Source organism: Harmonia axyridis, chromosome 3 (assembly GCF_914767665.1).
Source record: "Harmonia axyridis chromosome 3, icHarAxyr1.1, whole genome shotgun sequence".
NCBI lineage: Eukaryota > Metazoa > Arthropoda > Insecta > Coleoptera > Coccinellidae > Harmonia > Harmonia axyridis.
Genome location: NC_059503.1, coordinates 15,859,836 through 15,886,445, shown reverse-complemented (window position 1 = coordinate 15,886,445; position 26,610 = coordinate 15,859,836). Strand labels below are relative to the sequence as shown.

Below are 26,610 nucleotides of genomic sequence, written 5' to 3'. Positions count from 1 at the left end.
GAGAAACTTCACAATCATTTGAAAAAATTTATGGAGGATTGAAATCTGTGCACTTAATGATAATTGGAATGGGTCAAGTTGAAATTAAAAATGGTTATGATACCAACAATTATAAAAATCATATATGGATAAGTTGAAAGTTTTGAATTAAGTCAGAATAATTCAATTGTATATTATTTTATGCAAAAAAGAAACATGAAGACTGGGCAAGAATTGGTTTTTAAGTAGTCTGCTATGTTTATTTCTAGTTGAATCTCCAATAGACCTTTATTTGGAAAAAAAATTATATAAGCAATTGTTAAAGGGCTCTTCGGTTAGTGCTTTCATTAATTTTTATAAGGATATAATTTTTGATAGGATTCATGTGAAATTACAGCCTATGAGGGTAATCAGTTAAGGACAGAATTTTTCTTCAAGACAAACTCAGTATTATTTTGAATAATCATAAGTGACTTATTGATGATGATTTATTTCATTCAAAGAGTAGAAACTCCCCAGTTATAAAAAAAATTAATTGAAAATAATTTTGAAACATGTATTAGAATAGGAAACAAGATTAATCTGATCAGATTTATAATTTTTTACTTTGGCTTCAAATGAAGTTTCATTTGTTTTGTTTATAATTATTTGATAATCAATATTCTGGGATAATCGCTTATCTTTATTGAGTTCATTGTTTTCTGTTCTTCCAAACACAAAAAAAAGGTTTGAACTCTTGATAATACTGTATATCAAACTGAATACTTTTTGTGAATACATAAGGGTACTCAGTTTTTCTTGTTCTTGTTTCTTTATCCAATAAAAAGAGGTAATATCATCTAATATTAAGGTACAAACATTCGGTCGCTTTTTAATTTTTTCCTCAAGACTGTATATAGTTACTTCCAACTGTGTCCAATTGAAACAGTTCAAAATAATAAGATTTCGTAAGCTTTCTTCTATAATTGTTTTCCTATTTTTGACGTTCAAGTCTTTTAAGTGTTGATCAATAGTCTTGATAATCTGGAATATACCAATTTGAAAATTTGTGTTAATAAATATAAGTCCACAGTTTTTCCAATTGTTGTTTAATGAATCAGGTAGAATGGTTCTTATAATGAAATCTGTCAGTAGTTTATTTTTATCTGTAGTATAATCTGAAATTATTTCAACATTTGAGTTGATGAGATCTTCTTCTCCAAAAAATTTTTCATTTAGATTAATTAACTTTTCATTTTTACTGTTGACACGAGAAAACAATTGTACACCTGATTCTATATTATTCGATATCGATTCCATTTAAAAGGCTTTTTAAGTTTTCTGGAAAACAAGGATCATAGATTTGTTTTTTGGTTGTAATATACCAATCAGCAATAGGCGAATCAAGATAAGCGCTACGCCACCTGGTGACAATCAGAGTAACTATAAATGTTGCCATGGTTTGCTATGGCTCTTACCTGAGAGGTAGTCAGTCCTTTTCATTCCTCTGAGGTTCTTGCATTCTGCTGTGTGTTTGTGTGATATTCTACAAATATTTATATTTTTCTTAAATTATTTTAATAGTTATGAGTCGTTCGAATCGCTATTGTTCAGTTCCTCAGTGTTCTTCCTCGGAAAAAAAAAGTACAAATATCACGTTCCATGCTTTCCCTCAAACTGGTAATCATAGACCTAATATCCATGGATATTAGGTCTATGCTGGTAATAAATATCGTGTTTGGGTGGAACGGAAATTGGGGAGTAAAGTGCTGATGGATCGACAAAAAGCTTGGCAACTGAAACTAAAAATCTATAAACCAGTGACAAGAAATATGAAAGTATGTTCCCTGCATTTTATCGATGATGATTATTTTATCGAGGTAAGCACTGACAGCACGTGGAATTTTAGATTATATTTATGGGGATAATAATAATAATAATAATAATAATCGTTTACAGATTCCAGTTCTACACAGAAAGAATGTTTGAAAAAGACTGCTGTGCCTTCCAGAAATCTTTCTGTTGGATCCACTACCACAAAGGAAGAACCTGAATGTTCTAGTAGTAGATCTGAAAGATTGAGCAAAGAAATATCAACAAAGAAAAACTGGTATATTGCTGAAGAATGCTCTAGTGAAGAAATCGAACCTGCTCTATAATCTACTTCCCAAGATGAAATCGAAGCTGCACAAGGTCTATTACAGCTTCTTCAGGGTCAGCCTGATTATAATGGGCCTAAAACTTTCAAGGATTTCGAAGTGCAAGTGAATACTCCTGAAGTATCTTCTTTGTGTGATCTGATAACAACAGATAGTGCTCTGAACAGTTTTTTTTACTGGTCTCAATAATATGAAACTATAAGATACAATAGTAGAAGCAGTACAATCTATTTACAGTGATCAAAGATCAGATCGTTTAACGATCAAGCAGTGTATTGTTTTAGTTTTAACAAAATTGAAATGTGATCTTTCATATGTGACATTATCTGTTTTATTTGGCATTTCACAAGAATTGTGCCAAAGATACATTGTCTTCAAATCTAAGGTACCTTTACACTATATTGGAAAAATTCCTCAGAAATATTTGGACATGTATTCTGAAATTCTATATATTTTTTTTCAGGGCACACTGATGATACTTCTCTATCACATTTTAATTATTTTAAAATAGTCGTATAATATGCCGAATATATTTTCAAAATAAATACATTTCATAAGTGAAATATTTTCAATTGAATTCTCATTATTTTTTGATGATTCATTAGTTAAGCAATAATTTAATTCGATAAATAGGTATCGATATGAGTAGTTTTAAGTAACCTAGTTATTTAAATTTATTTTTAGAAACATTTTATGTACATTGAGTTATCTCTTAATAAATAAAAAAAATGGATATGCGACTTTCTGTAGTATTCCTAAAAATATTCAATACATTAGCATTTGTAATATTTTGTTGGGACTGTATAATTGAAGGGTAATGCGAAATGATCAATTCTGATAAGTAAAAAAACCTTTCAACTAAAGTTTATTAGTCATGCAAATAACATGTAACATTTTTATTATGTGACCAGCATTTAAAACTTCTTCACCTTCATAAAGACTTCTAGAAGTGTTTGTACCTTTAAGATACCCCAAGTATTCTACTCAGTCTTGCCATTTGGACATAAAAAAGGTACTATTAGAATCCTGTAGTATAATAATGTTGATTGAACCGTTCACATATTATTATATATGCACACGATTGTTATTCGTCATTTTTCGAAGTCTTCCAACCTTGCATAACTTTCAATATCACTAGACTGAACTGAAACAAATGATGATATCTACCGCCTTTACCTAAAATTAAAATAAAATATACACAGTAACACACTTGTTCACTATAGAAGTCTGAAAAGTTTTTATATTTATTGTAAAATCGAATTTTAATAACGCAAATACACACACAACTAATACAACCAAACACTCCAATGGCAACATTTATAGTTCTACGTTTGCTCACCTTGTCGCTGCATTCTTAATCTCAGATGCCTATCAGGAGATTTGCTCTATGAATGGATCTGTTCAGATTCTATGGAACTATTTAATGGATATGTATGAACTACTCTAAAATTTAAGACCTACTTAATTATCATAAAAAACAAAATGATCTCATAATCTAATAAAATATCTTTGAGGTTTACGATGAGATGTCTAGAAATACTAGCGTGCCCTCATTCAAAAATTTAGGATCTGACTGCAGAGAACTACTCCTCTTGGATTTAAAATAAAAGATTGGCCAAATATCAGTTGATTTTTAATTCGTAACATAAAATTTTCAATTATTTTAATTCGGTTTTAACAACTTACCAAAAGTAAAAAAACATTCAGTTTCTTTTCCCGAACGATACTAAAGGAAAATGAACTGAATTTAATTATTTTGCAAATAAAATTGTTCTTATTGAAAAATGCTTTTCATGACGGAGTTTCTTTCAACTTTGAAGTAAGAAGTGACAATTTATCTGGATCAATAAGTAACTTTCTTCGAACGAAAAACCGACAAATATCAATCTAAAATGATTATATTTAAATTTACCTTTTTATTGTGTTTCGATACGGATTCGGAAAACTTCAATGATAAGAAAAATAAGGTGAATTTAGAAAAGAAAGAAACAATTACTGAGGACGATGAGAAGAAAGCATATGAACTCAGAACTGGAGAATTATTGACTTGCTTAAGGATTGAGTATGAATTATTACCGAAAAAATTGAAATACTATATTGACATTACATGCTGGAGGAATTTAGCTAAGGCATGATCACAAAATTTCTTTTTATTCTTTGAATTATGTAGTTCTTGTATGCTGAAGATGAATAATTATTAGGATGCGCTCTCTCTCCCTCGAAGGGTTGCGTTGCGAAGTTTCATATTGGGACCGCAACTCATTGGTCCCTGCCATATACACCATCACCTACATAGCGTGGTTACTTCTGTAGAACGGTTGGGTTTATATCCCAAGCGGTGCCGTTTTGTAGATAATTGTGCAGCCTTCGATGCCATCTCTCGGGCTAGCAAATAGTCTCTACAATCTGTATCAAATTTTTATAGAAAAATTATTGAAATAAACAATGACCGAACAAAATATTTTTAGGTATCCACTTCTGATGCTTTTCATTATTATAAAACACTGGAATCTGGAGAGTGTCTTTGGATTCCGATAACCATTCATCATTTCGTAAAAGAAATATCAGAAGAAGAGTTGGTAAATCTTCACTCTCACACGATCACTTTCAATATAATGACAACTAAAAAAGACGTAACGTAAAGAAAATAATTTTTTCCATTGTTAACTTTTTCAAATGAAAAGCTTCTTTCAGATCAAAAGTTTCATGTCTCTATTGCTGGAAAGATGAGGTAGAAAAGGAAAAATGCGTGGAATATTTTGAAGCAGATCCTAATAAATCAGAGAACAATCATGGTATGACTCATTTTGCGAACTATTCAAAGGAATACCTACTTTATTTTTGTATTATAAAAATGTGTTTGGTGTAGGTAGACCAAATGTTACTAAATTTTTTCTGTCTTCCCATTCCCAAAATTAGCATTTCGAAAGAAAAGAAATGTAGAAAAATGTATCTAAGTGTAATTGCTATGAAATTTTCATTTCATTTTGAATTTCAGAAAAAATCGATGAAACGACAGAATTCATGCAAATGTCAAACAAATGTAATACATCTGAAGGAATAGCTTCCTGGTTGAAGTTTAGAGGTAAGCTCTCATGGAAAAAATGATATTGAATCATTTTGAGGTATCTGCTTGAAATAAACATCATTCAATTTCTTTAACCCTAACTCAATTGATTAATTAATCGCTGCAGAAAATTAATTATTAGTTCATTACCACGGGTATTCACTATTCTAGATCAATAAAGATAAACATTGGAAATTCTTCAGAATCAACGGAAATATTCCCGAATATCAAAGAATTGACAACATTGTGTCCTTTTCATTTCACAATATAATATATCTTTATGATATATTCGGCTTTTTTTGTCTTGGAATACAGTTCTAATTCGATAAATGGCAAAATATTAATAACCAACTGAAAGAAAAAGTTAGTAGTGGAGTAGTATAAGTGAGTAAATAGTTAACACATTGAATAACTAAATTAACAAAAAAACAGACGTATGTTTCGGAATTTCTTCATTTTGGGAGCGAAAATTCTGAAATTGGCAATTGAAAATGTTTTCAACTCTTATGAGTCTGATATGATCAAAAAGCCTCTTCTTTCGGTATACTTTAAGCAGAATGGATATATCGGTATACCATATAGTTGGTAGCCTTAATTATCTGTTTTTTTCATTATTTTCAGGTAAAACGCATTGTTACATGGTGTACGATACGATATCATCTGTAGAGAAAGGCTATGATATAAAATATAAAGAATTCATACCACCATCTGAACTATCCATGGAAACAAAAGAAGAAGGTAAAACTAAGTCGAAGAAACAAGAAGAAAAGAAAAGAGATCCATACTTTGTAGTTCCCGGCGAAGTATTTTTCGCAGATCCAAAACGTGCAATTTATAAACTTAGAGAGCCAAATAGTGTTTTGAAATTAGGATATGCCTTTTTAACTGTGAAAAATTTGATGACAAGAGAACAAAAAGCATCCCTAAGTCCTTTCATAGTCAAAATAAAAAAGTTAGATTGTATTCCAGTGGAATTGTTGAAGGAACACGGGTGTGTATAAATGTAATAGGCATATGTGCTTTTGTGCAGTTTTTGAACAACCATTATCAGTGATAGTTTGTTCTACTTGATTTTTTGGCAAGAAAATGTTTATATTTGAAGCACTTTGTCATAACAATATCCAGTATTATAGTTGATACTTTTTTTTGAAAAACATTTTTTTATCTTGTTTACACGGGATGAGCTCTTGGCCAAAAAAATATATTCTCAGAATTTGTTTCTAATGTACTCATATATTAGCATATTTGTTTTTTCTTTTAAATAACTACACTTATACAGGATATTCCGGAATAACGTCAGAAAGTTACAAAGGTTTATTAGCGACAGTATTTTTAGAAAAATGATCCCTTAAACACGGAGCCGCAAATGCTTACTTACCAAAATGTCCATTTTTCTCATTATTCTCTTCTCTGTCTCAATCACTGTGTTTTCAAAAGTTTTGGGATTGAACATCGTAGTTGACTTGAAATGTTATTTTCCGCTTTTAACTAATTTTAATAACTATTCTATATATAAAATTTGAAATTGACTATAATAAATTGTTAAACCGAAGCGAATCATATAGCGTTAATTTAGGAATCAGTCAACTAGCTTTACGAGACCTTCGCTCTAACTCCTGAGAGGTCTCACTGAGACCTAGAAGAGTCATGATGAAAATATTGAACCATCCAATATCTTTGTTGTTATTTCTTACAGGTATAAGGAATTATTCATCTCTTATGATATCCCTTGCTTGGCAAAATATGATTCACCACCAAAACCCACTAGTCGAACTATTCATTTCAATGAAAGCAATGCCTTTTTCACGAAAGACCTTCCAAAGTATAAGTACCTACAATTCATAAGAACGGAAAGAGTAAGAGTACATGTGAGTACTCCATCCATAAGATGGAGAATTAGTTTTTCAATTTTTACCTATAATTTATATTTTCGATATGATTAATATTATAGATGAATACAAAAGTGAGACCCCTTATTAATTGATTAATATACAATAATCAATTGAATACTCTTTATATACACGGATTATTCGAAAACAAATACTTTTTACGTCAAAAGATGTCTTCCTGCAATCCAAGATGTCTGTCTTGGCGTTTTTAATGTCTTCAGTTTGTCCGAAAATGGGTCTGTTTAGTTTTCAAATGGCCCTCTATGATTGTTATAGGCGTACAACTACGCTTCCGATGTTTTTTTCCGAAATTTGAGGCTTTATTGTAAAACACTGGTTATGATTCAAAGTATTGTCCATCTTTTGAAACGATTCACGAATCGATGCAATTTTTCACTTCTCCATTAGACCGGAAGTGCTGGTCAGCCAGGCCGTGTGCCATTGTTCGAAGAAAGTGATAGTCCGAGGAAGCAACGTCTGGAGAATATGACGGGTGGGGTAGGACTCCCCATTTCAACGTTTCCAAGTATCTCTTGACAACTTTCGCAACATGGGGTCGAGCATTGTCAATCAATTGTAAAATCACTTTATCATGTCTCTCTTTGTATTGCGGCCGTTTGTCTTTCAATGCTTGGCTCAAACGCATTAATTGTGAGCTGGTCTCACCAAATACTGAGCATGACCTTAGAACCGTGAATATTCGATTTGGCCGTTGGCGTGGAAGCATGGCCGGGAAATTTTTCGTCTCCAGTCACAATGCGATGCAGAAATCTCTTCCATATTTGCTTTACAAGCAGCTGTTCACAAGCAAACAAACGCCGTTATCTCTCGGCTTCAACTCGTACGGCACCCAATTTCCTTGTTTCTGAATCATTCCCATGACTTTCAGCCATTTTTAAATGGCTTGTTGCGTCACTCCCAATGGCCCTGCTAATTCTTGTTGCGTTTGATACGAGTCTTGATCAAGTAATGCCTCCAATTCTGCATCTTCGACAATCTTCTCTCTTCCACTGGTCTTCGACTTCAAAATCACTGTTCTTGAAGCGTTGAAACCACTTTGGGTACGTTCTTTCACTAATAGCGGTCTAATTACAGGTATTTGATAGCATACGATGAGCCTCGGCCGAATAATATTTCGATGGCGTTATGTTTACAAATAACTAAGCTTATTGTATGACATCAACGATCTCTTTATTTCGATTACCACTTACCACTACAGACATTTATTGCAAAACTGCGGAAGCAAAGTTGTACACCTAATAACTACCTTATAATGAGAGGCAAAATATTTCAGCTCAATCAAATCTTCATTGTTCATAGATAAATGGAATTCGTGAAGAACAGAGTGAAATAGAACCCGCCTTGTTTGGTACAAGGAGAGAAGATGAGAATTTCAGCAAAATTTTGCAGCCAAGGCAAGCCTTCCACTATTTTCGCAAGAAGGAGAACCTCTCCAAAATTCAACTATTGGCGATAGCAACGTACGATTTGAGCTCTCTCTTGAAAAACGTATGGACTTTCAGACAAGAGGCTCCATGTTATCACCCTGATAATCTTCTGCACGGCATAACAGAACGAGGTTCAATTAAATTAGTTGATATAATTACGATACCTGAGATTAATCTGGCTGATATCGACAAAGAAAAGAGCACCAGCCCATTATTTAACGGTATATTAGCTTCCGAACTAACAACTCTCGAAATGGAGTTCTGCTTCCTCGAACCTCAGGTTGGCATACACCATGCGCCGAACATAAGAACCTATAAGCGTTTTTTCATCACGTTTTACGACTCGATATTGGCTCAGCAACTTTTGGCATCCATTTTGCAGCATAACCAAAACCTTATCGGTATTGGCGCTGTGCTGGTCGATCCAGTACATTTTTCAGAGGAAAAAGTTAAGATTGAACTTCGTAAGCGCAGACTTTCTGATAAGCGACAAGTATCTGACGAATCCCTGAAGGTAACTACACGTTTCATTAATACTTGGGGTGATTCAGCTAAAATTTGACTGTTAGAGAACCTCAAATTCACACGTGAGATATACAGAGGTTTTGTTCCAAGGATACAATCATTTCATAATTTTTTGTAAATCCGGATCTGCATTTTTTCTTAGGTGATTCATTCAAGAATCAAATAAGAAAGATGTGTGCCAAATATGAAGAAAATATACTGGGTGGTTCGTTTCTTATGACCTCAGAAAAAAGAGCAAAATTCATTAATCTCCCTGTATCGCGGTAACCAAGGCAGTCAGAGCCAATAAATGGGGTATATCTAGAACCACCTCGGTGTCCTCTATTCACTGTTCAAGTTTTTCTGTTTACCAATGAAACACCCTGTAAACACAGAACTTAATGCCAAGAAAGATTATGAGGGACTGACAATATTTTACAGATCCAGATACTCGTAGTATCTAACCTTTCCAGCTGATGTTGTCATTTGTGGACGATAAACCTATTAAATCTTTTTGTAACCGCCCTTTAATTAGCTAAAATAAGAACCAAAATCTGATACATTGATCTTTCAGAATGAACTCAAAGGCATGCTTCAAGATAGCGATGACGTGATCACTGGTTTTTCCATCGACAATGGCAAAGAAGTGCACATTTTCGTTGAAGGCATCTCATACGGTTACATCTTGGAGGTATGGAATAAAATACACAAAGTGAATACATTCACGGCGAAAGTTTTCTTGAACTCTGAAACAGAATTCGAAAAAAGGATGTATCAGAATTTTATGGTGGTTGGTATTTATCCGATCACACTGAAGATGTCTCTGGAGAAAATATTTCAGAATCAAGATATCTATGTCCAAGGAATGATCCCAATACCTTGCTTCAAGGTGAGTGAATGCCATTTCAAATAAATGGGTAACTGAAAAGGTAGAAAACCACCGATTTAACCACAACAGGAAAATTGACAATTCCCAATACCCAACGGTCTAATAATTTTCGAGTTTGGGTAAGTTCATTCCATTTTTGTATAGGAACCTCTGTCTGTAGCCATGAAACGAATCCTATCGTACTGTATAGCGTGAAGCGCCATCTTCTGAGTAGCAACTATAGCTGTTTTACTCAATGCGTTGTGGAAAATATTGAGTATTTTTCTCTCAACCGAGATTTTTTTCACATGATTTCTATTCTTATTACAGGCTCTGATGAAACTTAGTTTACTCCTGAAAACAGAAACTCTGGGCGAAATGCTACAACAAGAATTGTTTCCCTCTAGTAATGAACTCGTCAGCTTAAATTTCGAATTTGGAGTACCACTGAGATATTGCGATAAATGTTTATAACAACATTGCTACTTGAAGAGGTTTTTAAAGAAAATTATATTTTACCATGGCCCACCACAACATGTGTTCATTTTCAATTTTCAACCTTATTTATTTAATTGAGATTTTAACAGAAAATTGTATTGTCGGGAAGGTAACATTTGATGGCCACCAATATTTTCAGATTTTTTTGGGTTGATTAAAAAGTTTTGTTTATGCTTCCAAAGGAATCACTCTTTTATGACCGCAACCTTTTATGTATACTTACTTAATTCTGAATACTATCAAGGAGAGTCAATATGAAGATAAGTCTAAAATGCTCATAGTCATAAGGGGAAATTTTTATTTGATTCGAAATTGAAAGTAGATCAGCACTGAATGCTTTATTGAAAAAATATATACAACAGGATCAAATACAAATAGCTCACTACAAAAATGAATCAAGTGAAGTGCAAAATATATTAATATTATAAAATATTAGTTCAAACTTTACAGATGCATCAGAAAATTCTTATAAGTATTCATTCACTTGAATATATCAACTATATATACTGCCTCCAGCTTTTATTGGCAAATCCCAAAAATAGAGGTTTCAATATTGCATGTTTTTCTTGGCAGTGCGGATATTGATACATTCTCTCTTTTCACATCATTAAATTTTTAAAGCATCAAACATCGACTGGTTCGTAACCGTAACTGGATAAAGTAGCTCTTATACATTTAGAAAGTCAACATACATTTTATTCCTAATTCCAGATACTATTACATAAACGAACATTTATTTATCTTTGGTAATCTTACTTACACATATATACTGCATATATCTATTACATTCTTAATTTATGTTTTTCAGCTTCAGAATTTATTATTTGCTTTCATCAGCTTAGACAGAATTGAAAGAACTTCATTGATTTTGATATTTGAAAAAAATTTGATGTTTACACTTACTATAACTACCTAAAAATGGGGTTATAGGGAAAACATATATTACAAGTTCAGTCAAGTGGAAAACAAGCGTAAGCTTTATGAGAGTGCATGATTAAGATGAAAATCAAATTATCTCAAAATATTACTGAAAACTGAATAAATTCGTACCTATATATGTTTGGGAGAAATTCTCCAGAGTGATGAAAATATAGGCCCTACTCTTTTAGGTACACATTTTCGAATATTCAATTAGAATCTTATCAACAAATTTAATTCATTTCAAAAATAAACTTTGTAATATATAATTTGAATGAAAACTGATGATAGAGATTTCAAGAAGGCATCAGATCAGGTAAAGCAGGAATGTATGAATAAGGGTTGAAGGAGTGATATTCCTTCATTTTTCATTCATGGTCATTGAAAATGACGTAACTAAAATGAAAATTGGGCAAAATATTGAAACAATAAACGTTAAAGGATGCAGAAATTGAATACTTGGTATTCATATTCGTTTCTTATCCACAATAAATAGGATTTTCAGTGAACAAAACATACTCTCGATATTTACAAGGCAATGAAATCGATAACAAAATTCTAGGTACTCATACAAAATCTAAAAAAAACTAAAGAAAAAATTCACGATTCACACCATTTTTATATTGTCCAACCTAAGCTCTTGCCATACTTATTCCAACATCAAATGCATTCTCTTAGATGATCAAACATGCAGTCAGAGCTAGCAGTAAAAGATTGCTAGTGATCCACAACATGGAGGTTCCACTGATATGAACATCAGACTCTTGGAGCAGTGGCTTGTCGATGATGTGGATCACTCCATTGGTACATTCGATATCTGGACGGTACACTGGAATCTTCTCTCCGTTCCAATGTATTGTATAAGCTAGGGAAGTTGGAAAAGAATTAATTAATGACATTTACAGACTAAGCTGTTTCCACAGAATCTAGCAATTTTAAACTCGAAAAATTTGAGAGAAGGAATGAAAAATTGAGGAAACCACCGACGTGAGGTCCGGAGCTTTTGAGCGCTCATTCCTTCATGCGTCAGTTGCGCCCTTGAAAACCACATTCATCTTTATAGAGTTCTGTACTCTCCAATAGTACAAAGAGCCCATGAATGACGAGCGCTCAAGAGCTCCCGACTTCACGTTAGTTTCCCTTTTTTTTTTCTATATTCTGCTTGAATTTTCTATGGTTCTGCCGACGTTATTTTATTATAGCTCGAATTTATAAGTAATAAAATATTGGTTTTTTCCTCGATATTCTGCTTGAATCCATTAATACGATTTTGCACGAATGTTGGAATTGCTAATCTATGTATATTCAATTTATGGTTTTTTTTACCGGGTTTTTCACCATAATTTGACTCCCCCTGTAACTTTGTTACTAGAAGAGGTACAAAAAAATGTTTTCCTCAAAAGTATCACGAAACCGACTAGTGTTTTTTGAAATGATTTCACAAAACGAAATATATACAGAGTGGGCCACATATTGATAGCAACTTCATTTTTTCAAATGGAACACCCTGTATATTTTTCTATATCTGACTAGCTCTTTTTTCCCTGATTTCGAATATATAGCATATGTTTGGTCTATCTTTCTTATTCTTATTCTTTCTTATGTTACGAAACAACCTTTGTAATCCAGAGAGCTGCTTGGCTTGATATTTAGAGACCAGTCTCGGCTCAAAATTCCAAAATTACAGACAATGAAAGAGCGATCTATTCAATTATGAACATATTTTGATTGTTTCCATAGATAAGGCACGAATTAGTAGTACATTAGTATTTACACCTTCAAGTTGGCAAATAATAATATAATCAGAAGAAATATTCCAGAAAGCCACCATCTCGTCTAATTTTGTGCTGTGCAGGTGCTCATTTTACTTCGATTTGGAAATAGAATTGTGTATATCCGAGGATAATAAAAATGGAGATAAATAATATGAAGTACCAATGTGCACAAAAATATAGGGTCCATCAAAACAGGAGTCCACCAGCAGCTTAGACCTGAAACGCTTCCCAACAGCGCATGTTCAAGTTAAATTAATATAAAAGCTGGTGAGTTCAAACCATTGGAAGGAACTCCCAGCCGGAATCTGCCTAAGGATTTTATTGGTATGAATTTGATTATGTGATTTGTGTACGGGCGCTATTGTTTATAATTTATTCAAAATGAGCCATCCTTCTTTCCAAATCGAAGTTTTGGTGAAAACATGTGCAGGTCTATAGGTATTCCTATAGATACCACGTCACTCAATAAGTCCCGGGCACAGATGAAGACGCCAGTGCCATACCACATTTGTTTTCTCGATAGTACCAAGCATCAACAGATGGGTGTCAAAATTTAAGAGTTAAGTCTGGATAGAGTTACTGAAGGTTAAGTGACGTTGTATTTTTTGCTGTTTGATTAATGGATAAAAACGAGTTTCGTCTATTGATAAAACACTGTTTTTTATGTGAAAAAGTAGTCGAATTCGGTGATATTTGAATAAGATCAAAAGAGCGATCATAAATTGAAGTTGTGTGAGATAGTGGTGGAGTTGAAGACATCAGAAGGCGGTGTATTCATTTTTTTCGTGAAGATTCATCCATTACGAATCGTTGATTCTGAACGCTGTTAGAAGCTATTCCAGAGGAATAAACAGAAACATCAGCTGACAAGATTATAGCATGCACAGTTTGGGAAGTGCATTGTAGTATATTGTTCATTGACTATCTTGACAAAGGTAAAACCATCAAAGGTGACAATGTTCCTTGTCACCAATCAATGAAAACCATGGCTCATTTTCCAGATATAGCCCCCAAAGTTTTCTTTGCTTTTTGCAAACCTCAAAAAAAGGGCTCGAGGGGAAGAAATTTGGGTCTTATGAAGAAGTGATTGTCGAGGTTGAAGCCTATTGGGAAAATAAAGATGAATCTTTCTACAGAAAAGGTATTGAAAGCGTTGCAGTACATGTATCACTCTTGAAGGTAATTATATTGACGAATAAAGTCGAATTTTCTGGTTAGGCTTGGGACTTATTGAGTGAAGTGTTACAATAGATCCAAGTTGGGAACTTACTCGGTTTATCTGGATTACCATTTTGTGAATCTAATTGATTGAAAGGAATAAAAGAAAAAGATTGAATAATAAACCTAATTTTTAGTACAACCATCTACTCACAACTTCCTTGACTGTCTCCATATTTCTCCTCAACATACAATCGTAGAGATCCACCTCTTATTGTCTTAAGCTCAACTTCTTTTTTGAACTTGGACTGCTTACTGTTATCGTCGCTGAGTTGTTTGATTCTTTCCATTGTGAAAGCTTCATCATTACTTACGACTAGATGTCGTTCCAGAATATTGTGTGACTGTAAAAAAAATAAATTATGTAACAATTCTAGATACATCGATGATGAGCTGTAATCCGATACTTCATTATATTATTATTAAATTTGAACAAAATGGAATACAAAGACTTTATTTTTTCAAAAAGATTTCTGGCTTCCACCGACAGACATAAAACCAAAATTTTTTGGTAACGTATAAAAGATTTTGGGGTGAATAATCGGAAATAATAATTTTTTTTTTCGATAGTGATCTACCAAATGTATCTGTGGATACAAGTACATATGTGCAGGGTGATTCACTCATCTTGGCAACGACAAATCTCTTGAAGAGGCAGAATAATTTTTTTTAATAATTTTTTTTCCAAATATCATTATTTTCCATTTTAAACCTTTAGCGATCCGTAGCTTGTTTTATGTTAATTCTGTTCCATTCATTCATTATACTCACATGATAAGAATAGTCATTCATGAGGAGAACTTTTGTGGTGGATGGAAAATCGATACTGGCTCTCTCCCATGCATAATCTCTTGGAACGAAGAAAGTTAATTTTTTTTTCGTATCATTCAAATAATTGTTGAATCCACGTCGCTTTCCTAGTTGGAATGTGATGCTGAAAATATTCAATAGGACAAACTTATTAATAATTGTCGGATAGCGAATTATATGGTTTCCCAAGTGTTGAAGTGAATGAATCACATACTACTTAGGTTTTGCTACTAAATGAGTTGTTATAATATCAAAGTTGTAAAGTTAGTGTTCTTGAGTAATGTTGCCCAGTAATGGAAGACAGTCGATAGTTAGCGTTAGTTTGGAGAAAATGGTTTTCAATTTGTTCTAAATGAATACATATTCAATATTAATATTTCGCTACAATAATACAAGGTGTTGTTTTAAAGAATAAAAAGGATTTGGATGTACATATATCGAGATATAATTCCGGAATCATCTAAAGACGAGACATATGCTGAAATATTGTTTAATACTATGGCTTCTATGCGAAGAAAATATATTTTTGATTGTTGCAAAAATAGAAGGGCTTCAAAATATATCGACACCACACTTTGAAGATCAATTTTTTGGCTGCCTATTTTCAAATACAAGGCAAAGTTATAGAACAGGATAGAAATATAACAATTTTCAGAATCATCCTGTAGCCTCAATAACTAGATGTCATAGCGATTTCTTGTTTTCAGCTTTTTCTGTTTTTCGGAGAAAGATATCTGATAAGTTAGAAGTAGTATTGAAAAAATCTAAATCAGTCGATATTACGTAAGTCTAGAACAAACATATATGCATATATATTGAAATAAAACTATTTTTTCGTTGGCCTCTAAGAAAAGTACGTCCTAATTTTCGACTGAAGAATCGACTATCATTGAAACCAAGTATTTTTCGACCCTAAAAACTTTTCGTTTACAAACTCTTTCTCTCAAAATCAGAACGAATTTTTGACTACCCCCCTAGTCGTAGTCAAAAATTCGTTTTGATTTTGAGAGATAGTTTTTTTCTTCGGAGGGGCATCGATTATGCTCCGGGAGGTATTACCTGGTGTTAGAAACACAATGTCGAGAATCTCTCAGAAAATATTCTTCTGGACTATAATTCTAGTACCGCTGGCAATAATTATTAGTAATCAACGCTATGACCAAAATACTCTATGGGGAAAGCCACATTAGCTGTTGGTTAGAATTCAGCTTTAATTCTGAAGTGCGGTTGAAATATGTTTCATTATAGAGAAAAAAAATATGAAAAAAGTAATGGCCCAATTTTTTAATGAATTTTTAAAGATTTCCCAATACAAATGACAAGATGAATGTACCCAATCAACAAAAAACTATTAATCTTACCTTCATAAACAAATTATAAGTGGATCTTGATGGTGTCTCCAAAGACCATGAACAAAGTTATAGGGCGTGCCAAACTATTATGGGCACTAAGGATTCTTGTGAGGATTGTTGCTAATAGTTAAAAGAGTTACACTCATCCTTGCGATAAACCATGTCACTGGTAACAAGACTAATCGAAACTATGTATCGAAATTAGTTTCTATAAAAACAAAACTCCGGAAACAAAAAACGATATCCCAATACAATCAAATTGAATAGAAAAAAAAAATACTAATTTTAAGGATTTGACAATATGATGTGAAATGCAAAATTGCTAATAATGAAATATAGAACCAGATTTGATCTTAATTGATATGATCTCAAGACTGATTGTTGAAGTATAATGTGTTTTCATTTTCTACTTAAAATAGACAGAAGAGAGACAACAAATCGCCACAGCTGACAAATCAAATGGATTAAACTGAAATCAAGAACATTGGGAGATTTTTAATAATTTTATGATAAAAGTTCACCTTCAAACAATTATCAAAGGAAAACAGAAATTTCAACATTAACTTTGAATCAACCTTCACTTGGCGTGAACATTAGTAATTGAGGAAAATGTTAACATATTTTGGGTTGTGGCCCATTCCCTACAATACAAACATTTACGAAATTTATTGCATTTTCAAAAAAATAAATAACTTATCTTTGGCACAAGGTTAAATGTTTCACTTTATTCTGCTTATTTATTCATCATTATATTATTACATCTCTGTTTAATTATTGGAATTGCTGGGTCTTGTCTAAAAGACGAACTACGGAAAATAACTGCCAAATATATTGTTGAAAAAGGCGTCATGGAATTCAATCTCCAATAAAATAAACGAATCAAAAAGCATTTCTCAGTAACAGGTAGAGCAGTCCGAGATAGAAGGTTTGGAAATGGTGCTGATGGAGCATCTGCATCTGAAGGTGCATCGATAAGTAATCAAAACACTTCTCTTGCATCTTCTTCAACAGCAGGAATTAATATCAATAATTACACAAACTGTACGTTTAATATTCGAGATTGCATTAAAATTGTTCTATAATTAAAATATAGAGTTGTTACACTTCAATTCAGGATACATTTTGTTTATATTTATTTAAATCATGTACGATTCTTCAGTTCGAAGAGGGACGTAGCTGAGACCAGCATAAAAAGTATGTAGAGGTAGACGAAAAAATGTAATATGCACCTCGGCGAAAATCTTTCTATTGTCTAGCCTGCTCGCTAGCAGAGGCTATCAATTTGCAGACTAGACTATAAGAGACAGTTTTTTGTCCTTGGTACATAAATAACTATTATGCTCTTACTTAAGCTGCAGATCATTCTCCAGTTTGTCCAACATGGTCGAGTAGGGTATACCAAGAACTCTATCGATGACATGGATAACACCATTTGTAGCAGCAAGATCAGCTTGTAATATAGTTGTATTGACACCTCCTCCCTCTACGGTTATCGTTCTATTATTCTCTATCGTGTTCACATTGAAGTAAAGGCTATGACGTTTGTTGAGAGTTGGTGTCCGGAAGTTCTGCAAAAAATTCATTTCAATATGCTGCCAATTTTTTAGATGACTACTAAGAAGACTAAATGCGTTCTTTGGAAAGATAGAGTGATAATGATTAGGATGATGTACGTAGTTGAGTAAGTCGAGATTCACATGTTAAAATGTTGTAAATTTTTTCATTTTCCACGAGTGTGCAAGAACAAGTTAAATTAGGCATTTATCCTTTCTGCCAGAAATTTTGGAGAATGTTCAAGTCTTTCATACCTACTTTAGAAATATGAAACCTTAACCTGTTTTCCTATTGAAATGGGATCATACATATTAAAGAGAGTTTTCTACAAGCTCTTCGACAATTTTGATAGATGATATCTGCTATAATTCTAATTTTTTTTCTATGAACGTAGGTCCGATTCGTTTTCATTTGGAAGTTACAAGAATTTGAAATAAAAAATTTTCTTGTTAAAGTTGGAAATATTTTTGAACTACTTACATTGTATCAAACTCCCTCAATAATGAACAATAAAAGTTTTCGAAATATTCAATATTACCCTTACATTGGCATCATATTCAGTTAAGTTCCTACTCTTTTTCATGCATTGTAGTGAATTAAAATTCTATGTTGTGAAATTTCTGGAGTCATTCAAGCTAGAATTTCTACTTTATATCACGCAGAACATGTCGCATCACTAAATATAAGGTGTAGTAAAAGAAAATCATTATTTTTGTATGACAAACAAGGCTTTAATTACCATAGATAGAATGATCCGATTTAGATCAAATATGCGCCACTTTGTTCGATAACTTGTTGCCAATTTGGGGCTAATATCATTATGCCTCTCTCATAGAAGTTCTCGTCCCTATTGGCAAAAAATTAAGACAGTCGATTTTCCCAAGCCTCTGTTGAAGTGAATTTTTCACCACAAAATTGTTCACAATGGACGGGAACAGATGGTAATCACTTTGTTCCAGGTCCAGAGTATAAGATAGATGCATAAGAGCCTCCCAACCAAGCTTCCAGAGCTTCAGGCGAGTCACTATCAATGTTTGTGGCCTAGCTATGTCCTGAAGGAATACAATTTCTCTCCTATTGGCCAAAACTGGCCGCTTCTGGGTGATGGTCCGACTGTTGTCGGTACAGTTCCGAGTTAACAGTTGTGCCATAGGAGAGCAGCTCATAGTAGATCCCTGGCCGTCAATCCTAGCCTGGCCACTGTTTTCGCCTGCTAACTGCGTTTCGACCACGACCGTTTTCGCTTGACATAGTGGTAAGTGATCCACTTTTCATTACCAGTCACCAACAGTTTCAACAATGAGTCGATTTTGTCGCGATTCAGCAGCGATTCGCAGATGGAAATTCGATCCATGAGGTTTTTTGTGTTTACTCGTGTGGTACCCATACATCGAGTTTCTTCTTAAGCAAATGGTTCCAATCTTGTACAATCTTTAGCTCTTTGGCAATCGAAACAGTGCTTACATGCTTCCATGATTTTATCGACATTTTCGACAATTGACCTTCCAGTGCATTTTTGACATCGAAAATACTGGATCGGAATCGAGGATAACAAGATTGCGCCTTATTAGCTGTTACAGTATCAGAACCATAAACACTATTCACATTTTCAGCCGACTGACTTTCATTTTCGCCTTTATCAAACAAAAAAAAAAACTAAAATATAGCGTATTTTCTCTTTGATAGTGTCATTCTATGACGTGCGCTCAAACTGAACTGTGCCAACTTATCACAAAACTATCAGAAAAGTTTTTGTAGCACGAACTTTCATCTTTATAACGCCATCTAGTGGACTCGGTCGGACTACAACGCGAGATACAGATAACTAAAGCCGTCTATTGGAACATAATGGATTTCTTTTTACTACACCTAATATTAAAAATCTTGTACTAAATTATTTATCGTGCGAGTAATATGCAAATACCAATTTAAGTGGTAATTTTAGGCTACGGCCTTGTTTTTGTTTTTATATGTAGTATCTTATTTGTTATCTTTTCTATTTATGTGCTGAAATGTTTTCTAGTTTCTGTGTTCCTCGAAATCTCAGATCTAAGATTTCTTATATAATTGGGTGATAATTCAATAAAAAGTTCATGAACTAAACTTTATAATGTTATTGTCATTTCTAATCAAATCTTCGAAATGCAAACTATCTAGCTTCGTTTCAACTATGGGAACTCACCGACCTCTTTTTCAGAGAACGCTTATGGAAATAAGGAAGAAGATTAAGGAATGAAATAAGAGAAGCAACAATGGATTAAATCAAGAATTGTCAATCTATGTTTCCAAGAATATAGGTGTTAAGCAAGTATAGATTACTCATAAAATTTAGATTTCCTGCTTGATCGTATTCACAATTCAATGTTTACTTTCATAAAGATTTATCAGTGACGATCAACGTTTCCTAATATTTTAGATTTTGTTTCAATATATTCTTTTCAGTCTCATAGACACAAGTTGGAAGTTTGAACTTCCTGGTAACTTAATTTTCAAAGTTCAATTGTTATGGAATAAAATTACTCAATGAATCTGCAAAGTGAAAAAATAGAATTAGAGTACCTACTTTCAAAACAATGTCATTTATCACTTTGTTGGAAACATTTTGTTGAGGAAAACAAAAGCTTGTAAAAACAAATTACGAAAGTACTTCGGTTAACTCGTATCATTTGTCAGACAATCAACGCACATTCAAGAAAGAAAAATCTCTCTAACTATCACGGGAACAAAAGTTTTGTTTTGTAACATTTCAACCGAGGATCTCGAAACGATGATCTTGTCCCATCCTAGGCTATAGCGGACTTCTTAATATTTTCGAATTTTTTTCTGCATGAATTTTCTCTAATGCTTAGGAGGCTATTGGCACGAAATTTTGCACGAAGATTGAACTTACAATTCTATATATACTCGCAAAATTTCATCTCGGGTAGATCTGTTGTTACTGAAATATTAGGTGTTTGTTTTTCGATATTATTCTTGAATTTTTTGAGTTTCTGGTTATGCTATCCATACGAAATTCGTAGTTAAGAAGTGACCATAAAAATGTATAGGCTCATAACCATGACAAACTGCAGATATTTGAGATTGGAAAAATCCAGACTTACTCCTTTTTGTATATCCTTCAGAATCTTTTCAACGTACAGTGTGTTGTCAACTACCAGATGTAAATCCAAAATTTCTCTGAATTTCATTGCATCCCTTGTGATATACCTGAGGGATTGGTCTGTACGCCATACCTCACTGCATGGAGCAAATAGTGTCACCTTTCCACCTGCTTGGTTCAGTCTAGAGAAGAATTCGTCACCGATACTTGATTCATTAATAGCGTTCACAAAAGCGCTTAACAGTCCCCATTGGTTTTCCTGTGATCGAAATAAAATATTTGAATTCGTGTTGATAGAAGCAATGGAAAAAAAATTACATTTATTCTTCAATTTACTCAAAAAAAGCGGTTTTTGTAATAAGCCTATTCAGTCCATACAATAGGCTAGATGACAGATTTTGGAATCCCCCTCCGTAAGGTAGAGATAAGTCTACTAATCTCAACAAAAAACATCTTTATTTGGGCAATCAACTCTCAACTAAAATTTTGATCTAGCGCGAAAATTATTATAGATGTTGAGGTATTTTATTATGAATTTCTGAATGTTAAGATTAAAACAGAACCAAATTTTAAATCACTTTCTTTTATTTTCTTAGACCGTTAATTTTTGTATTTTCGTATACTGTTATCTAACCTATTGCAGTTACATCCACAAAGGAGCACAGTTATCGAACCATCCTCTAATGTTGCAAGTAGAGACTTCGTGTGTGGTGGATTTCTACTCATATTCATGCAAATATTTAAAGGCCAGTTCCATACTTAACGCGAAAAGGCTCCTTTTGGTAAAGACCGCTTTATTAAAATGGTGCTTTTGAAGGGAGCTTAACATTGGTCCCAGTTCCATAAACACAATCCTACAATCTTTTGGAAAACATTCCCTTTTCATTGCAAAAGGATACTTTTTCTTGCCTTAAAGGGCCATTATACAGAATTTATGATGTTTTCTTCAACTTTATGATTGGTTTATGGAACGTTTCATTTGTAAAGGAGACTTCTCACGGATATTTCTAATATGGAACAAGCCTTAGAAAATGATTAATCTGTGAGTTTTTATTTTTGGAATCAAAAAGTGGAATGAATTGCTTCTATCAATATTTTAAATTTGTAATTTCGAAATATTTTCTGAAATTCAACAATTTCTAAAGAAGAGAAATACATGCACTACATAAAACACATAAAACACAATCAAAATATATTATATCATAAGTATAATAATAATAAATAAATAACAAAAATAAAAATAGCTTATCGAATACAGAAAGCATGCTTTATATATAATATATTACAGTTTACATTAACAGGCGATCAAGAACGTATAGTTGATCTAACTATTACATAAATTATACTGCGTTGTATGATGTAAACTTCGTAATTCGAAAACGTGGAAACACAGTGTAGATGTGCATTACACACAAATAACAAACAACAATAGCAGTTGGAGTTGTTATAAGAGTTGCAGTGTTGTGTGAGTGTAGGTTGGTGCTATTCCATGCTTTTTTCAAATCAGAACTCGGTATTACCTTATAAGTCTTTAGTTTCCAGTAAACATAAAATAATATTAGAAAAGTTTTAAAACATGAGAATGATGCGAACTAATTCGTTAAATATCAAATCAAATTGTTTAACCAGAATAAATAAGTAAATTTTAAATTTGAATTGTGATTTGAAGGCATTATAAAACATTTCACATATTAAATACTTCCTTCTTTTTGGGTGGTTAACTAATAATGTCAATTATATTTGATTATAGTAATAAGAAGTTTAGAGCAATTTATTTTAGAAAATACCTTAAAAATTTATGGTTAGAGGATTATTCTTGTGAAAGTATTGAGACAGTATTAGGTATACATTACAATATATGAAAGTCCTTAAAATTTCTTCTCTCACATCAGATAGATGAATATTGAATAATACACTGAAATTGATATTAATGTTCAAATAATGATACAGCTGTATTGGTTATTTCGCGAAAGACTTTCTCTCTGAATAAACACGTTTTTTCTTGTAATGAATGAATTTGTTACTATTGATACACTGGATATCAGAAAGATGTCAGAGATGTCATAAAACAAACTGTTTGAAATAGTTCCTATTGAAAACTATACTGAGAATATTATTTTCAAGTTATAATTAATATTATATGTGTTGATTGTTTTATTTTTATACCACTAATTCGGCAGATATGAACATTTCAAAATTATGCAGTCATATTTTCGATACATAAATCATTTCATCAGAAGAATTCACGGACCTTATACATTATTGAGGTCAAATGAGTCTACATGATGAAGGAGACCTTTTTTTATGCTTCTGGCTGAATTTTCTTCATCCTACTTCATATTCATAATTATGCAGAAGCATTGCGGTTATTCAAAGTAAACGATTGCATATAACTGATATTCATGAATTCCCTGAACAAGGTAATCGATAAATAATCCGCTTGAAATGCAGTTCTACGGAAGGTCAAATATTGTTTGATTTTAGTTGGATGTTTATTCGCAGGGTTAGGCATATTGACTCGTTTCGAAGCGCGTTTTATACCCATATTGGCAATAATATGCTGCTTTCCATATATGAAAGTGAAGTGGAACGAGTATCAGGCATGCTCTCCGGGATTTAAATGGCTTGAAGATAATTTAGAGCTCTATTTGGTTTACGTACGATAAGGCTTTGAATTCGAAGCAGCGCATTCGCCATTTTGAAGCCGTTCGTGACTTGTAGAAAACATTTTGCTAAATTTGTGTTAATTCCAATTTTACAGCCGAAAGTGGTCATTAACGATTAGGTTTGACTCACTCAAGGAGCATTCGTGCTTGAATTCTATACTGTCGGTTCCGTCTAGTCAGCTCTGGATGTACGAAACTGATAGACATGAAACATGAACATGGAGATCTATAAAGGGTGATTCACCGGGATGGCCTATTGGACGTTTATGGAAAACTAATCATAATTTTGAGCTGAAAATTTGTATATAGGGGTTTGAGACAATCATCTTTCTCTCTAAAATGTTTTCAGATCTTCACAACTTCCGGATTTACCGGAAACAGACTACTACTTCCTTATTTCAAATGGCATACCCAGTATATTATTGCATCATTAGATAGCTTTTTTGATGACAATTTCGGCAATATGCCATACCTTGCATGAAAACTCAACGGTTCATGAATTAGGTAATGGATTCTCATGAAAAAAATGGTGGCGATGAGGACTGACTTTTTTTTTAATATTTCGGCAGAAAAAGCTTTTTTCGAAAAAATTTTTTTCTTTTCGATTCTACAAATACGTAGTTTAATAAGACTGTTTCCGGTTTGGACCAAAAATGTAGAGGGTGTTTATAAGAAGATCATAAACCAGGACAACTCAAATTTGTCAAAACTCAAGATTTTCAAATTAGAACCTATATTTTTTTATTATTTCAGTCGATTCTACATACAAAAATATTGGGGGTTACTGAAGCAAACCCTATATCTAAAATGAATACATTATCGAGGAAGAACCTCAAATGATGAAAAACCGCAATTTATAACTGTGTGGAGTAGTCTGTGACTTCCGGAAAAGAAACTAAAATTCAACTTGTTTCCTATCAATAATAAATTAGCAAAATATTATATTTTGAGAAATAACATTTGCATGGATTTCGTTTAGAAGGAAAATGATTCATTCAGTAAAACATTCGGATATCGAGTTGACGTAAATAAATTACTATTCTATAAGAGATCTCAGGATTTCGATGTTATAATGTAGCTAAATCCTAAACCAAAAGGAGGATAATCCTTGAAAATTGAATTTCAAACGCACCAAAACGCTTGTGTGGCAGATACTTAACCTAACCTAAGAAAATCTCATAAAAAATATCGGAAACACAACATTCCATTTAGAATTGGTGTCACGGAAATACCGGAAACAACGTGTTACATCAGAGACAACGGAAATTAATTAACTAACAGTGAACACAGCTTGAGCACGTAATCCGATATCAAAGCAGGACCTTCGAATTTATGGCTTCTTGCAGGGTCCGACTTGTGTTTTGGGTATCATGGATCTCACGCTAGGGGAAATACTTGAGATGTTTGATGATTACTTCTGAGACATTACAGGCTACCGGCAGAATAGTTGATTTAATGTTGGTAGTCCCAATTTCTGAATTTACTGCGAGTTTATGGGAGAACTTTGTTATGGCCAGACGATGAATATGGAATTAAAAATATTAAAAATGTTGTGCGCCAGATCCAGGTGAGCAGGTGAATTTCACCTGAATGTCTGCAATATTTGCAAAAAATGGTCTCAAATGATTGGTTTCGCTTCACTGAAGAAAATCGTATCTTTGAAATATAGTGACTTTGTCTACCCGAGAGGTGGCGTTATGGGTAACGCGCCACACTCTAGTGCGGTCTTTTGCACTGACATAGCCTACTAAATGTAAATGACATAAGGATTGTCAAAACCATTGTTGCCATTATAACCATTTTAAATTGTACGTTTTTCTTGGATATATATTTTTTATGCATTTTGGTCAACTTATTTTATTTTTTCTACCGAATTAAGTTTTGCCATTTTATCAATAGTTTTGCACTCACGAAGCATTTCATAATGAACGATCAACAATGAAAAAGATCGAATTAATTATTATAAAAAAAATATAAGTATAAAGAATTTATGAACATGCTATATAAAGCCTTAAATGACTATTTTTGAAATCAATTAAAAAACAGCATATATGAATATGGATATATCGAGCATATTTTTGAAGTGAATTTCGAAAATTTAGGCTTATTCACAATAATTTCGAATGTATTAGAGGAAAAATTTTCTTTTTTTTTCAATTTTCTTCATTCATGAAGAATTTTGTATTAATCATACATGATACCACTCAGTATATACAGCAAACTACATCGAAGCATTTTACAGACACTACCGTACTTTGGGCTCTAGCAAACTAAAAATATATATTAGAAAAAATATGAATTTCTACATTGATAATGTTAGAAATTACAAACGTACGTTTGTAGGACGATTTTCCATTGTGTTTTCTTTACCAACGTTGCAAATATATTCCATTTGCTCCTAATGAAAATTAAACAAAAATTATTCATAGGCCTAATGAATGAAGTACAGTGCGTAATGTTAAATATTTTGAAATGCTCAAATTATTATTCCATCGGTTATTGTAGAGATTTTTATTTTGAAATCAAACCAAGGCAGATTTAAGAACATTCACAATACCGAAAAATATTAACAGGTATTATTTAAATAGGTATGGATGTTTTGTTGAAATAACAAGAAATTACTACAAATATGACTCAAATTTGAATGTACAGTAGAACCTCGATCATCCGGCATAATGGAGGGGAAACGGTTCCCGGATAATCGAAAAACACGGACAATCGAAATTCCTCAAAATACGCACAACAACTATGAAAATTAGAGAAATGTATGGGATACAATTATTTATTAAGCAACAAAATCAATAGAATCATAATACCATATAAAAA

The 26,610-nt window shown here is 32.8% G+C and overlaps 2 protein-coding genes across 7 annotated transcripts in view; one reads left to right on the top strand and one right to left on the bottom strand.

Moving 5' to 3' along the window:
* Positions 1 to 3,926: 3,926 nt before the first annotated feature.
* Positions 3,927 to 10,429, top strand: LOC123677050. The gene is made up of 9 exons (XM_045613475.1): positions 3,927 to 4,246; positions 4,586 to 4,755; positions 4,812 to 4,912; positions 5,116 to 5,202; positions 5,806 to 6,175; positions 6,881 to 7,052; positions 8,394 to 9,035; positions 9,600 to 9,914; positions 10,224 to 10,429. Exons 1-9 carry the CDS (start codon positions 4,010 to 4,012, stop codon positions 10,365 to 10,367), a joined length of 2,238 nt encoding a protein of 745 aa, XP_045469431.1. The 5' UTR covers positions 3,927 to 4,009; the 3' UTR covers positions 10,368 to 10,429.
* Positions 10,430 to 10,716: 287 nt separating this feature from the next.
* Positions 10,717 to 26,610, bottom strand: part of LOC123677051 (fasciclin-1) — a 116,597-nt gene continuing 100,703 nt past the window's right edge. The window contains exons 8-14 of one of the 6 annotated variants that reach the window (XM_045613476.1): positions 26,120 to 26,182; positions 21,120 to 21,377; positions 17,812 to 18,032; positions 15,074 to 15,236; positions 14,457 to 14,646; positions 14,355 to 14,384; positions 10,717 to 12,174 (exon numbers count right to left, since the gene is read on the bottom strand). In XM_045613476.1, coding sequence (XP_045469432.1) covers positions 11,984 to 12,174; positions 14,355 to 14,384; positions 14,457 to 14,646; positions 15,074 to 15,236; positions 17,812 to 18,032; positions 21,120 to 21,377; positions 26,120 to 26,182 — 1,116 coding nt within the window. In that variant the 3' untranslated portion in view covers positions 10,717 to 11,983. Of the gene's footprint in view, positions 12,175 to 14,354; positions 14,385 to 14,456; positions 14,647 to 15,073; positions 15,237 to 17,811; positions 18,033 to 21,119; positions 21,378 to 22,638; positions 22,648 to 26,119; positions 26,183 to 26,610 lie in introns of all 6 variants that reach the window. The other 5 variants (XM_045613478.1, XM_045613477.1, XM_045613479.1 and 2 more) reach the window with 5 other exon arrangements.